The sequence below is a fragment of the Dendronephthya gigantea genome, unplaced genomic scaffold, assembly GCF_004324835.1.
Source record: "Dendronephthya gigantea isolate DGI-Jeju-01 unplaced genomic scaffold, DenGig_1.0 000479F, whole genome shotgun sequence".
Lineage (NCBI taxonomy): Eukaryota > Metazoa > Cnidaria > Anthozoa > Malacalcyonacea > Nephtheidae > Dendronephthya > Dendronephthya gigantea.
The window spans coordinates 35,052-50,114 of NW_021163489.1; the positions used below are offsets into that span (position 1 = coordinate 35,052).

The following is a 15,063-nucleotide window of genomic DNA, read 5'->3' on the forward strand; positions in this document are numbered from 1 at the left end:
TCAACCACATAATATTCTTTTGAGAGAGCTGTCCTCGCAGCCAGTTCCCAACGACGTGAAATTCTATGACGCCACGCTTCTCTTCACGACGAGCTGCCTCGTCTCGTCCAATGTGTCACCCAGGGTAAAAACCGTGCTGTAAGTACATAGTTTAAACGAAATTGACTTTTTGTTTTGAAATTGACATCTCCGAGACCTTTGTGTAGACCGTAAATATACAGTTGGTATTCAGCCAATAATGAAAACTGCTTAAAGTTTGTCAAATATTTTCACTAAATTCTTGGCAAGCTTCCTTCAGTAAATTAACCTGCACACGCTGGTTTTACTTCTATTTTCAATTTACAACAATTTCATGAAACAACTCTCGTACAACAATCTAAACGATCTCAAAACGCTCTAAGACAGTCTGGATTTATATAATAATACAGCTCCACACATTTACTTATAGTCCCGGCCCGGTTGTATCAAGGCCATTTATAGCTTAAACGGCGGATAAGTCAAAATTAAATAATACTCTTACATCTCTCTTGAATGGGTCAACTATCCCGTCCAAAAGGAAAATCGGAATTGAAAAGGCAAGTAAATCTTTGGAACTGTTGTAGAATATGATAAACTGACAAATTTGCAAATATAGTAAATTTAAATCCAGTGGCAATATGGCGTTTACGGCCATGATATCCTAGTTCCATAAATCTTATTAAAATGGAGCTTTCTTTCAACGTAGATGTAAAGGGGATTGAAGATTTATAAATGGCTATTCACAGCCAAACTTCGTTCTACATAAAACACGTGATGTTCAGCTGTTGTTTGCTTATACACTTGATCGTATTTCTTCGCTTCACTATCCCGTCCAACAGGAAAATCAGAATTTAAAAGGCAAGTAAATCTTTGAAATTGTTGTAGAATAATATAAACTGACAAATTCGCAAATATAGTAAATCTAAATCCAGTGGCAATATGGCGTTTTACTGCCATGATATCCTAGTTCGATAAATCTATTAAAATGGAGCTTTCTTTCAACCTAGGTGTAAACGGGATTGAAGATTTATAAATGGCTATTCAAGCCAAACTTCGTTCTACATAAAACACATGATTTCAGCTGTTGTTTGCTCTATACACTTCGAATATTCTCATAAATGTATGACAGTATGATCGTATTTCTTCGCTTTACTATCGCGTCGAAAAAGGAAAATGGGAATTTAAAAGCAAGTAAATCTTTGGAACTGTTGTAGAATATGATAAACTGACAAATTCGCAAATATAGTAAATTTAAACCCAGTGGCAATATGGCGTTTTACGGCCATGATATCCTAATCCGATAAATCATATTAAAATGGAGCTTTCTTTCAACCTAGGTGTAAAGAGATTGAAGATTTATAACTGGCTATTCACAGCCAAACTTCGTTCTACATAAAACACGTGATGTTCAGCTGTTGTTTGCTGTATACACTTCGAATATTCTCATCAAATGTTCTTCGCTTCACTATCCCGTCCAACAGGAAAATCAGAATTTAAAAGGCAAGTAAATCTTTGAAATTGTTGTTGAATATTATAAACAAATGACAAATTCGCACATATCCTAGTTCGATAAATCTCATTAAAATGGAGCTTTCTTACCAGGTATTATGTGTATATGAAAGAAACAACCTGTATTTTTTTCTGTATATTTTTGTGTTATAGATATCACAAAATACATACTGTACTATACAGTATAGACCCTCTGTGATTTATATACAATCATATTTTCAATTGTGTGAAAATGATGTTCTTGTAATCTCCATGTAGAGCAAAAGCCGCGCGAATCATTTGTTTTATGTTTATCAACTCGAACTGGAATACGCGACTGGAACAAGATGGCTTCCAGCAATGGGAAATAATTTATGTTAAAAATGTAGTGTAAATGTATTTGTGTTCGCTTAATATCATGAAAGGGTAAGTAATTTTTTAAATTGTATGCATAAATTTTTGTCTTAAGCCTTAATTCCACGGGCTAAATTTTCAAGCAAAATGCGAAATATTTCTCCTGCTTCTTTTGAATTGTGAGCAATGATGCATAATTAATTGATTCAAGCGGTCGAAATTCAAAAGAAACAGGCAAAATATTTCGCATTTCGCCGAGAACAGGCGCCCGTGAAGTTAGGCCCTTAGAGTTAGGCCCTTAGAGTTAATATGTGGTTATCAACATGTTTCATTGTGAATTTTAAAATTTAGAGAATGGCATCGACGATATGCTATAGAAATGTCCATTGCAATAATCTGTTTAGTAAAACTCTTGAAGGCTGCTGAACGGCGTTTGCATCAGCGCAAATAAAAAAATAAAACAATGCTGGCAGCAGATCATGACGTTTGTTTGCCCCAGCAACCCTTTTGGACTATAATATGGTTGACATCTAATATAGGATTTCTTCATTTGTCACCTACATTCATTGAAATCTACAAAAGCTTTATAAAAACTAATAGCACTATTATAGAGCACCTGTATTATATATATTGTTGGAAGAAACCATGTAATTTTGCACTATATCAGTGATGACATAAGCCTTATATGGGGGGCACCTGTTCCTCAACACACACAGTGCCCCCCTGGCAAAAATCCTGTTTACAGCCTTGGGGCCAGTTGTTCAAAAGGTGCATGGATAAAGTTATCCACTGGATAGTGACCTAATTTTTCAACTGTCGTAAAAAGCTTTGAAAAACAAGAAAGCTACTTATGACCCTTAAAAAGTATTTTAACTTCACAACTGTGAAGTTAAATCTTGGCTACGCCAAGTGGTGAAGATATGCCATATATAATTGCCTGGATTTTGCCCATAATTGCACACTGAAACCTCCCACCAGATTGTTCAAAAACCTTATCTGCTAAACAGTATCATTACCTGCTCAACCAATATCAGCTATTCAACCATCAGTACCAATCTGGATCAGTATTTATATATGCTGAAATAGTTGCAATTATAGCATAGTAAATTCATATACCTGCGTAATATGTTTGTTTCTGTAGGCGAGACCTAAGATCTCTTGCTTCTTTAGCAATGTTGCACCATTTCGCAGAATGTTTCTCGGTGAGCAGTTTTCGTTTGTTACACTCTCTGCGACCTTTGGAGGTAAAGCTTCAGATGCGGTCGAGCGCTTAATTATGGCGCGCTGTTGACGCATTCTTTCTTCGATGACGCATTCGTTCATTTTGGCCTCAAAGTTGGCTTTTTTTCGTGGCTTTTTCACCGGAAGTGACGTACATTGGAGAACAGAGGGACCTGTACATGAAGAAAGAAGGCTGCTTTTATTTTGCAAAACATCCGGACTATCCCAGTGTCAGATTGGAAAGTGAAATAGATAAAGGCACTATATTATTGATCGCGTCGCGTAGCGACAGCGATCTATAGTTTCGGCTTGGTTTTTTTTTTTATTTTCCTCTCGGGTCGACCCCCAGCGTCGCTAGCTGCGGGCCATATCACCCTAATCGGGAACCTGCGCACAGGTAAGTTGCTAGTTATATCACGTGTTGTATTCACTTTGGGCATATTTCGTTTCACCTTCGAACTTTGAAGCAGTAAAGTAGAATCAATAAAGCGATCAAAATGTTAGCAAGTGTTATCTTTACACTCATTACACATACAACTAACTGCACACGCCGAGCAGAGTAAGCCTGCACTAAAGGATTTCAAGCAGTTTCGAAATGGGCTGTTTTGTGTTTCTCCTGCTTTCAACATGCGACTATAGTTCGGTATATTGTTCATTTTTATTATTAAGAACATTTACGACACAAAATTTGCATAGCTGGGCTGGCTACGCCGCTGTGAACGACGCGATCATATAACGCCTAGTAGGCGTCTTGTTACATATAAAGCACGTGTTTTTTTGCCTGTTGATTTCCAAAAGCTGTTTGAAAATACTGACATTTCACCCTATTGTTTCTTCAATTGACGATATTGACGATACGAATTTCTATGTTGATTTGTACTATATTACACTGGTGAAATTTGACTCATGAAATCGCAGGATCGAACTATCTAAATTTTCCCGCAAAATCCGAAAGCAACCATCCTCGTAGTACAATTTTCTTTAAGAATTAACTTCAAGATATTAATAATTTTATAATAAAAGATAATATGAAACCAGACATTTTTCTCCGATTTTATTTTTCTGTAACTTACCCATTGCAATACCCAGGCTTGTCAAGTAGTTCACGTTTTCCTGTGGAAAAGGGGACGCCCTTAGAATTGCCAATGATAGTGTAGTGGTATTATAGCATGTACACCGCTTAAAAATAGTAGTAATCCAGAAAAGAAGAGGGGTTAGAGACTCTCCTTTCAAAATATATTACAAAATTTCTACTTGTTTTCGTACGAAGAATTTAAAACTGCGGAGTCGGGTACTGTTTTGAGGATTCAAACAAACATCTGATGTTTCTTGATGACATGTGCATTTTGAAGTTCCACTGGTATATCGCTGTAGGATGAAATAAGTTCCGATTAAACTTCCTGCAGTTACACGTAATTGTAAATATATGAATCCGATCAGCATAAGTATATCGCTCATGCATATATATGTTGAGTTGAGCCTAAATGTAGTGTGTATATTTAATATAGTGAATACCAAACAATATCTGACGATACTGTATACGCCAATGGCAATGGCCGAATAGCCCAATATAAACATCTCTTAGTGGTAGTACCTTGTTGCAGCAAATTATATTAATGACACGTCTTTGCATGATAACACCTTTGTATGGCACAAATGCCTCTGAAAATAGTCAAGAGAACTTTTATGAACTGTGGGGATTACTACCTTATTTTAAGGGCAAAATATCGCGAGGGAGGTTATACAACCTGTGCACCTATACAGTAGATAGTAAATTATTCAGTGTATCGACCGTGTAAGAAAATGGGTACATGGTATGTAGAATTTGAGCTACAAGCCTATTTACCAACGGTCAATGAAGTCATTTACACTTGCCTTGGCCGTGTGTGTTTCTTGTTCAAGAACCTGGGGGTGAATGCACAGCTGGTCACCTGATCCTGGCACACATATTTTCGGTCTCAAACAAAAATCAATAGAAAATGTCAATTTCAACAGTTAAATCTTCGTTTCCCGGTTTTTCTGACCTAAACGTGAGAAACACAGGAGTTTCTTGTAAAACATCCGAGGCTCGTATCAATTTTTTTGACGGTCTGTTATCAGGATGTGTTTGACTTGTATGTTTCGATCATAGTTTCATGTCCATAACTTGTTTCATGTCCAGGATGCACGAAATTATTCCTAACTTTTAATTCTAAACCTCACCCTAACCCTGACCTAATTGCTTATACTAAAAGATTTGAATCAAGGATTATATTCGCGGACACTGGACATGAAATTATTACCTATTTCCACCAAATCTGACAGGTTTTCAGCAGATTCGCCGCCAAAAGCTTATTATATACAAGGTTTAAAACTTGACAAGCCGTCTTAAATGTATGTGTAAAGACTTTGTATTAATACGTCGAAAAAATACAGTAGACACCATACCTTTCTTTGGCAAACGACAAGAAACAGCACGCTTGTTCTCTGCATGGGTTGCGAACGTTTTCATAAAATCCTTCCATTGCCTAAAACAGACCATAAATCCTTTGACAAACCTCAATCAGCTTGTTCATTGCGAGTTATTTAGTTGAACATAACCTCCTGATCAAAATGATCCGTTTTTCGTCCTCGTAAAAACGTACAGATGAACTGTTTAACTATATATTCATTTGTTAAAAAGTCTAGTCTTAAGATTTTGCTGGATGGCAATAGAACTAACCTCTGTAAATTCGTTTTTTCGTCGTGGCTCAACAAAAATAGTTTTTTGTGTCTCAAGTCGGTTCCATAGATCAAAACTCTTACAAAACAAAAGATAATCATTGTGAATTAACGTAACGGACTAGGATATGAAATATCGTTCCTATATCAGTTTTAACAACACACAAAACCCTAACCGATTTAGAATTTCGACCTAAGGAAGCACCATCAAAAGGTCCAGTAAGATTAATCTGTATAAAAATCACATTAGCTGTATTTATACAAGAGACGAACAATTCATCTGGACGAACCTGGGCAAATTTTATATTAAAAGGTAACATGAAACTAGACATTTTCCTACGATTTAATTTTTTTAACTTACCTATTGCAATCCCCATTTTTGTCAAGTAGTTCACGTTGTTCCTGTGGAAAAGGGGACGCCCTTAGAATTGCCACTGATAGTGTAGTGGTATTATTGCATGTACACCGCTTAAAAGTAGTAGTAATCCAGAAACGATGAGGGGTTAGAGACTCTCCTTTCAAAATATATATTAAAAAAATTTCTACCTGTTTTTGTACGAAGAGTTTAGAACTTTTGAGGATTCCAACAAACATCTGATGTTTCTTGATGACATGTAGGTTTTGAATTTCCACTGGTATATCGCTGTAGCATGAAAAGTTCTGATCAGATTTCCTGGAGCCACACGTAATTGTAAAGATATGAATCCGATCAGCATAACTATAGGGAATAGCCCAACTAGCAGAGAATAGCCTAAAATACGAGTTTCCCAATTAGAATATGAAATCGGTTTGTAATTCCTCAGATTTGTTGTAGAATTATACAGTAGAACTTCTTAACAGCGTCAAAAAGTAATGAAGAGCCGTTATAGGTTTCCTAAATCAATCACCGTTATTAAAAAATGACTATACAAAAGATCATCTTGTAGCTTAATGCTATGGTGGACGTAATTGATCACCTTTGACGCCACCAGCTGCTTTGCTGGTTGACCAAACATCCAGTTGCTTCCTCTTCCAACCGTCATTCGCTGGCTGTTGAACATGAACCTAAAAAACAAGAAACTTAATTTAGCTACAGCAATACATGAATTGTCTTATTTTTCATTAACTACCTGCCATGCAGATTTACTTTTAATACACACAGGTTGAGATGATTGCACCGTAAATGTGCCAGCTTGTTGCACATCTTTCTTTTCGCTCGACCCTAATGCATCGCCGTTCTGAAAAACTACCTGGGATGCTATAATGTGGAAAGATTGGACTAGATTTTATCCGTGAAAATGATTGTTTACGAAAATGATTGTTTACAACAATTACGACACAAAGGAAACCAGGTTAACGACTGCTTGAAAACATGTAGATAAGGGGAGTTACAAGAAAGCTATTACAGCAATAAACGTCAAAAAATATCAACATACGAGCCCTTTCCCCAAATTTCTACCACTAAGTCTTCTATCATGTCAAAGACTACTGTAACATACTTTCAAGGCGTCCGCGAACTGTCTTTGTATTGCACCACCAATTTGATCTACATTGAAGAAGATTTGCTTAAATAATGTATGCATTTCATTTCCCAGTTTTAACAATATTTTGCTGCAATACTGGCATATTGATCATCCAGAGCTTGCTCCAACTCAATAATCGCCTAAAATCCTTTGCACATCAAATTTAACAAATGAAATGTTGAAACAAGCTCGGAAACCACTTCATAAACTCACTTGCAACGGACAATGAAATCACTTTCTCGAGTGATTTCGTACTTTGACCAGAAGTTCGAAAATGTAACTGGGTGACAAAAAGACAAAAGACTGCAAAAGTTAAGGCATTTCTAACGAGGCTGCAGTCATATAATGCTTGTTTCAACAATGTTTTCAAATAAATTGTATACTGCACCTGCCGGGATGTGTAATTATTTGGACGATGAAGATGTTACAGTATGCAATTCTTCCTCTAGCTTCAAGACCAAGTCTGGAAAATAAACAAAATTGACCCAATTATAATACGAAATCAGGCTAGCAAATCACGTCAAAAAGAGGAGGCTGGGTATTATAAATGAACTAGCCGTAATCTGATTGGCTTGATAACCGATGCAAATCACTAGCTGTCCGCTGAACTGCGTACAGCTGAGAAGAGGTATACAAAAATATTCCTAGCCACCATTTTAGTATTCCTCAATTTCTATTCGTGGCTTCACCTACTACACGTTCCAGGTATATTTTTATTGATTATATTTACAAGAGGCCCATTTTGATGTGCGGTTTCAATCCTAATATCATGACTGGCAACGAAAGCTATACATATACCTTTTATGTATGCGATTTCTATTTATCCAAATCTCCATCATCTGGTAAACAGAAATACGAGATTTTTAACACAGCTGATTGTACAAAAAGGCGATCAACTATGGTTAGCGGCAGAATTGCTCAATCAGAATCCTCTCTTTAGGGGGTACATTGATATTTCGCAAAAGATTTCTTAATTTACGAAACTTTAAGAAACATACCAGGAAGCAATTCTAACAGTGGTATGACAACTTGAGGCGTTGGCGAAAGTTTAGTAAACTTTTCCAGATATGTTGGGAGCAGTCTAAGGAACGAAAATTTAGAAATTATTGCTAAAAAATTTTGTATTTGTGAAGGAGTATCTCGCATAACAAGAGACGTTACATTTAGGCTGGAGTTTGTTGAAGTACATTTCTGTAAATTCACTGAGTGCATTATCAAGGCACGATTTCAAATATCTCCAAAGCAATATACTTATAAAACGCTGCAATTACTTAAATCAACTTCATTCTTTACAAAGTGCTAATGGACATAAAAAAGTCTCAAATTCCAGACTATCTTAAGTAGCCTTACCTTGCCATAACTGGCAAGGCATTTCTAACATACATATGGTGAGACAGGATACGCATAACGTCGCGGAATGAGCAACCAAACCAATCTCCAAAGTACGCATCAGACAAAACTAGACGAAATATACAACAACGTTTAAACGAGAACAGACAACCGCTGAAAATAAAGTCAAGCAGGTTCTTACCTGTTCATCTTGACCAATAAAAATGTTGTACGTACACAGCTCTGTTAATACCTTCACATGTTACAATAAAATATCCAATTAAATTATTAGTATGGTATGATATAATTATGGTATAAATTCGTTATGGTATGGTATGGTGTGATATAATTATGGTATGATATGGTTATCGTATGGTATGATTTGGTCATGGTATGGTATGGTGTGATATAATTTTGGAATTATATGGTTATCGTATGGTATGATTTGGTTATGGTTAGTTATGGTATGATATGATTATATGATATGATTATATGATATGTTGTGGTATGGTTATGGTATGGTATGGTTTTGGCATAGTTATGGTAAGATATTATGATAGATGCAAAAAACTGAATGATAAGAACCGTACTGGAAAAATTCTAGCGAACAAATGAGGTCGGCGCATATCATGAGGAACACGAAATAATCCAGGAGAAAAATCATAATTTCAAACCTGAATGCAAAGTAAAATTTTTAGTTCATGATTTTGGTGTGAAAAGTGCACAACTTTACTTCCCTTGCCATTTTAGATAACACTGTACATATTAAACGTAAGTAGTGCTTTCAAGAATGTATCAAGTTTTTATCTTGCAGTGCCTCTGGAAAGTTTCTCAGAACAAAACAACACCTCCCATTCCAATTTCTAGAAAATGAAGAAAGTTGAACTTCAATCGAAACTTAATGCCAGATGATATATTATGATGGAAAAGTTTACCTGTTGTAAGCACACAAGAATAACATTCATTGCCTCGTTGTAAGGCAGTGAGACAATTTCGGTTGTCTTATCTTCTGCAGAACTAAAACAAAAGTGAGGATGTATTGAATTTGAATTTTTTTGAATTTAATCACTTTTTACCAAAAAGTAGAGGTAACAGGGGCTGAACAGAGCATGGCCCCAATTGACATCAGCTACCGGTAAAGCAACCAGAGAGGTGCTGAAATCACCTAACGCTCGCCTGCACTGTTTGTCTAGAATAAGGCTAAACTCTGTATGAAAGGTATCTGTATGAAGCACAAATTACCGATCTTTTTATTACAAATTACAACTTTAACGTTGGACTATGTTTTATATACTAATCATTTATAAACACAATCTCAAAGTTTATAATTGTACATGTACAATACAAACAAATGGTAGCATACAGGTGAAAATATTTGAAAGTTTCTCATTTGGCTTAGGGTTGTACAAATACTTTCGTTAAATATAATTCAGCTACAACTTTGAACTAAAAAAAAACAGGGCTACACAATAGCCCTGAAAATCGTAATGAGCGTGATAACTCTGGATAACTCTAACATTGACCTTATCATGATGCTAATAGCTTAACATTTGCCTTATCATTTGATAATTTTGAGCAAAGCTCTCTTTATTATTGTATAAATGAATAGTCACAATGCATATCGATGACTTATATTTATGATGATTCCTCTTATGTAAAGCCATAATATTTAAAAAATATAGCATCTTAACATTGACCTTATCATTATGCTAATTAGCTTAACATTCACCTTATCATTTGAAAATTTTGAAAAAAATTCCCATTATTTTTGTGTAAATGTTACTAAATGTCACCATATAGTCACAAGACATATCGATGAGCTATATTTATGATGAATCTTCTGATGTAAAGCCGTAATATTTAAAAAATATAACATCTTAACATTGACCTTATCATTATGCTAATTAGCTTAACATTCACCTTATCATTTGATAATTTTGAGCAAAACTCTCTTTATTATTGTATAAATGTGTACCAAATGGCACTAAATAGTCACAATGCATATTGATGACTTATATTGATAATGATTCCTCTGATGTAAAGCCAAAGTATACAAAAAATATAGCATTTTAACATTGACCTTATCATTATATTTTGTTGTATAATGTTCACTCCCCCTGGTAAATGGTTCTTTCCCAACAAATAGACTCCTTAAGTAGATAATTTGAAAATAATGGGAATATAAAAGTGGCATCTTAACATTCTACTTATCATGTAGTGTGGACGCGGACGGGGACGGGGACGACAAGACTATAGCAATAGCTTTCTTGCACTAAAGTGCAGGCGAGCTAAAAAGGAATTTTGGAAGCAGAATACCTGACATGCGTTGCACTATCATCATTAACCAACCTTTTCCTTTCAGAACAAATAACATACGAAGTGAATTTAACTTTTCCAATTTTGTCTTGCACAAGGGCTAGTTCTCAGCTCGCAAACTGAGGAAACATTGAAGAATCTTTAAAAAACCACAATGTAAGACTTCATAGAAAAATCGCGAGAAATAACATTGAATTTGGCTTACCACAAGTCGTATCTCCGATGCAATAGACGTCCGATAGCGATTGTCATAATGAGTTTTTATTTGGTACACTAATATATTGAATATTCGTTCTGCAATTACATAATAGGAAAGAGAGAATAAAAAAATTATATTTTATATAACACTAGTGTAAAATGAATGATAAATGGAACTGTACAGCAAAATAGGCTATTACTCCCGACAATAATGTTGCACAGAAGCAAGACATTAAATATCTCAGAAATATTTGGGCTAAAGACCCCGGAATACAACTAAACGATAGCAGTTGAAACGATTGTTTGAAAGTATATTCCAACCAGCATATAGTTATAACCTGCATTGTATTATAAGTAAAAACAATAATCAAAATAATAGGTTGCTTTGTTATCTCAAATTACTCACCCATAGCAAGATATATTTTAGAAATTCCATATCTTTTTGCTTTTTGGTACTCTGTTGTCTTCGAATCGTCCCAATTTTACATGTTATCAATCTGTTGTAATTCTGAGTAATTCTTGGGCTAGGATGTGCAAAAGAATCGAAGAAATAGCATTTCATAAGTGCTAAGCGATAATCGTTGGTAAGCACGTGCTTAAGACAAGCTCGAATCGGAACTAGGTCAGAATTTCAGCTTTTTGCCCGAATTTGTTTTCCATATTTTTATTATTGTGAAATATTATTGCCGGTGATGCGATAATTCATATCATCAGGTATGTTTATATAAAAAATCGGCAAAAATCTTCTAAAGGTTCGATTTTGACGCTAAATATATCAAAATAGTACTGAATATTTGAACTAAACCACTGCAACCGGTTTTCGTTTGCATTTTGGGCAATATCCTAAGGATTAGGCCGCTTTGATGTGTAATATTGAATATATAAAACGCGTGAATATCATACCTGTGAATAGCTATGTATGCATGGCGGTAAAACGCCATATTTCCACTGGAATTTGCAATATTTAGCCTTGAAATTTACCACATTTGCGATTTTGTCAGTTTTTATATTTACTATTATTCAATGCCATGCCCAATTCGACAATATTCTGAAAGGTTCAGTAGTTAAATGTACCACATAATTCAAATGCTACAACAGTTTGAAAGATTTACTTGCCTTTTAAATTCCGACTTTCCTGCTCGATGGGGTTCTAAAGCTGGTAGGGAAATAAAGCCTTTTAATAATGATTGAACTGTAATTTTTTGTGAACTTCATGAGAGAAATAATCGAACAAATACACACATACTATGATACATTGGCTTGGAATATGCTCCAAAACGTGTGAAATCGAACATTTGTTGTGCAATCACCTTGCAAATATCACAGAAACGGGATCAAAATTTGAATATAGATTAACCAATCTGATTGGTTTTTATTGAACCAATCATGGAGTACAAAAATTGACCAATGACAATTGACCTGTGCACAGAAATAACCAATCAAGTTGTCTTAATTTTGCTCAATTATGCAAGAGCCTACAGGCTATAAAACAGAGCCATCTGCGACCGTTTTCTTCAGGTAAGTGAGTTCTTTCTTTAGGAGGATCAAGGTATGTGTAATTATTTTTTTAATAGAAGTAGATCCCCGTGGCCACTCTGTTAGCTAAGAATCTCTGTCCCCGTATCTGGAAACACGGCTCACTGCTTGTCTAACTGTGTTTTGCTCTTCGTTTTCTAGGGAGCTACTAATAATTTTTTTTGTGTTTTTCAGACAAAGACGATCGTAGTTTAGTTTCAGTATCCAACCCTAAGAAGCCACCCCATATCCATGCCGTCAGTTAAACCCCTAGCCACAATTGCCTTCAAGCTAATTGTGAATGTTGCTTTTCTAGGAACAACTCACCATATTTTTTGTCGTTTCAGCTACAGAGTTAGTGGGTTGTGGGTTGTTGGATGTTGTGTCGTCGGTTGTGTGTTTTGTGTTGTGCGTTCGTATTGTCTGCCAGTCGGTTTGCGAGTTGCCTTGTAGCTCTCGCTTTTTCCTGGCCACACAAAGAACACATTTCGGATACTCCTTTTTAGGAGATTGGGTTCGACTCCCATGAATGTGTCAATTTTGCACTGATATCTAATGTGGTCCGTCTTTAATACAAAAGCACAACATCCAACGGACAATCTGCATCCTTTCACCACACCAACTACAAGTGTTGTCCTCATACAACAGAATGAAACTTCCAACAGAGTAAGGAGTAACCAATACCCAAGATGAAGTTCTCGTAACTTCTCAAACAGGACAGGATGCGGCATTTGTTAATGAAGTATTCTCGATGTTTAAGGGATCCTCTAGTTAGACGTCCGATCAGAGGATATTTCAAAGTGGTAAGCTGATTTAAACTTGTGATTACTGTGCGAATACTTCACCCATTTTAATAAATATGAGACCACTAAACTCATTGCTGTCTGCTCGTAAACGGCGCACACAGATAATTTCGATTTTATCTAAGTATTTTATCAAATCAACTAGAAATTGTGTTATCTCAAAGAAAAAACATTTACCTATTTGTATAAATTTAGTTCATTTCAAAAGCTTTCGTATAAGCCAAGATATTTATTGCCGAACTTGTACTTTTTAAATTGAATTTTAGAGAAGCGAAAATACGCAAAGCCTTCCAAAAATCTCGCCTAAAAACCTCCAAATATTTCTAGTATACATTGGATCAATATTTTCATCTATTTTACTTGAAATACAGTCGCTTTGGCGATTTGTAGTGATATTTCCAACAAACGTGTTTACAAATGGACCGGAAAATGTGCATTTAATTATCACCATATTGTCGAAAATTTGACTTCTAGGGACAATTTTACCCCGGAAATCGATTACCGGGCTTATTTTACCCCCACAGGGTAGGCAACGTTACCTTTTTGATACCTCTAACCTCAGGTGACAACCACATGTGCGTGCGGCTGAGCAACGCCTCGCTATACACAATAACAAATAAAAAAAGCTATATTTTTCGAGTTTTTCTGCCCATCCTGACTTAAAAACTATCAGAAAAGATCACTAAAGCCTTTACAGTTTACATGTAACGGTTAAAAGACGACAGGATAAAAATAACGAAGAAAATAACGAAATTCCAAAGGCGAATTATATTTCCGTTTGTAATCCCGTGTAATTTGATATGATTTTTAGAGCTGCACTGCAGTGTCAGGTTAACAGCAATATTGATTAATTTCTGGATTAAAACAGAAGCGATTGGGTTAAAGTATTTTTCTTTAGCTATATTTTGGTGGTATTTTTGTGCTTTTTAAATTAAACGGATTAATTTAAACATTAAAAAACCATGATAATTTCATGATATCTGGTGATGGGAGGCATGACAAGAATTATGCCTACACAACATTTTGCTGTACAGTTCGATATGTCATTCATTTTACACTGGTGTTATTAAAAATAGATTTATTTTCTCCTTTCCTATTATGTAATTGCCAATTACCAATATACAGGGGTTGGGGGCATTATGTGAATATGAAAGAAAACAGCCTGCATTTTGTTCTGTATATTCTTTTTGTTATAGAAGTCACAAAATACATGCTGTTACTATACAGTATAGGGCCTTGTGATTCACATACAATTATAGTTTCAATTGTGTAAAGTGATGTTCTTGTAATCTCAATTGTAGATTCTATTGCATATAGAGCCGAATTGGTATGGCAACATATCTTTGAGAATTGAAGTTTATGGCGGTTCTTCAGGTATGTTCTAGCAATTCACTGAAGTACTATTTGTTCGCTAAGGAATGTTGTCCCATGGTAGCGGTACGCACAAACCTGGGATATCACAATGCTGATAGCCTCACAACTATGGACAATAATATATTAATTTACTTGTTCCTTGTTTCTCAATTTTAGATCAAATAAATTATGGCAACCCAGGAGTCGCTAACAATTATTACCTTTCTCTTATCACTGACTACACCTCCATCCATCGCTGTGCCATA

At 35.5% G+C, this 15,063-nt stretch overlaps 1 protein-coding gene and 2 long non-coding RNA genes across 3 annotated transcripts; all 3 read right to left on the minus strand.

Annotated features, from left to right (window-relative positions):
- On the minus strand, nt 1–4,185 carry LOC114543548. The gene is made up of 3 exons (XM_028562488.1): nt 4,155–4,185; nt 2,977–3,254; nt 1–136 (listed from the first exon to the last, which is right to left on the minus strand). The coding sequence occupies exons 1-3, from the start codon at nt 4,156–4,158 to the stop codon at nt 116–118; spliced, it is 303 nt and encodes a 100-aa protein (XP_028418289.1). The 5' UTR covers nt 4,159–4,185; the 3' UTR covers nt 1–115.
- Nucleotides 4,186–8,325: 4,140 nt separating this feature from the next.
- Nucleotides 8,326–8,854, minus strand: LOC114543550. Its single transcript, XR_003690092.1, has 3 exons — nt 8,815–8,854; nt 8,634–8,742; nt 8,326–8,364 (listed from the first exon to the last, which is right to left on the minus strand). It is a non-coding gene; the product is annotated as an uncharacterized LOC114543550 (long non-coding RNA).
- A 606-nt stretch (nt 8,855–9,460) lies between these two features.
- LOC114543551 lies at nt 9,461–11,174 on the minus strand. The gene is made up of 4 exons (XR_003690093.1): nt 11,134–11,174; nt 10,962–11,067; nt 9,548–9,629; nt 9,461–9,475 (listed from the first exon to the last, which is right to left on the minus strand). It is a non-coding gene; the product is annotated as an uncharacterized LOC114543551 (long non-coding RNA).
- Between the last annotated feature and the right edge of the window lie 3,889 nt (nt 11,175–15,063).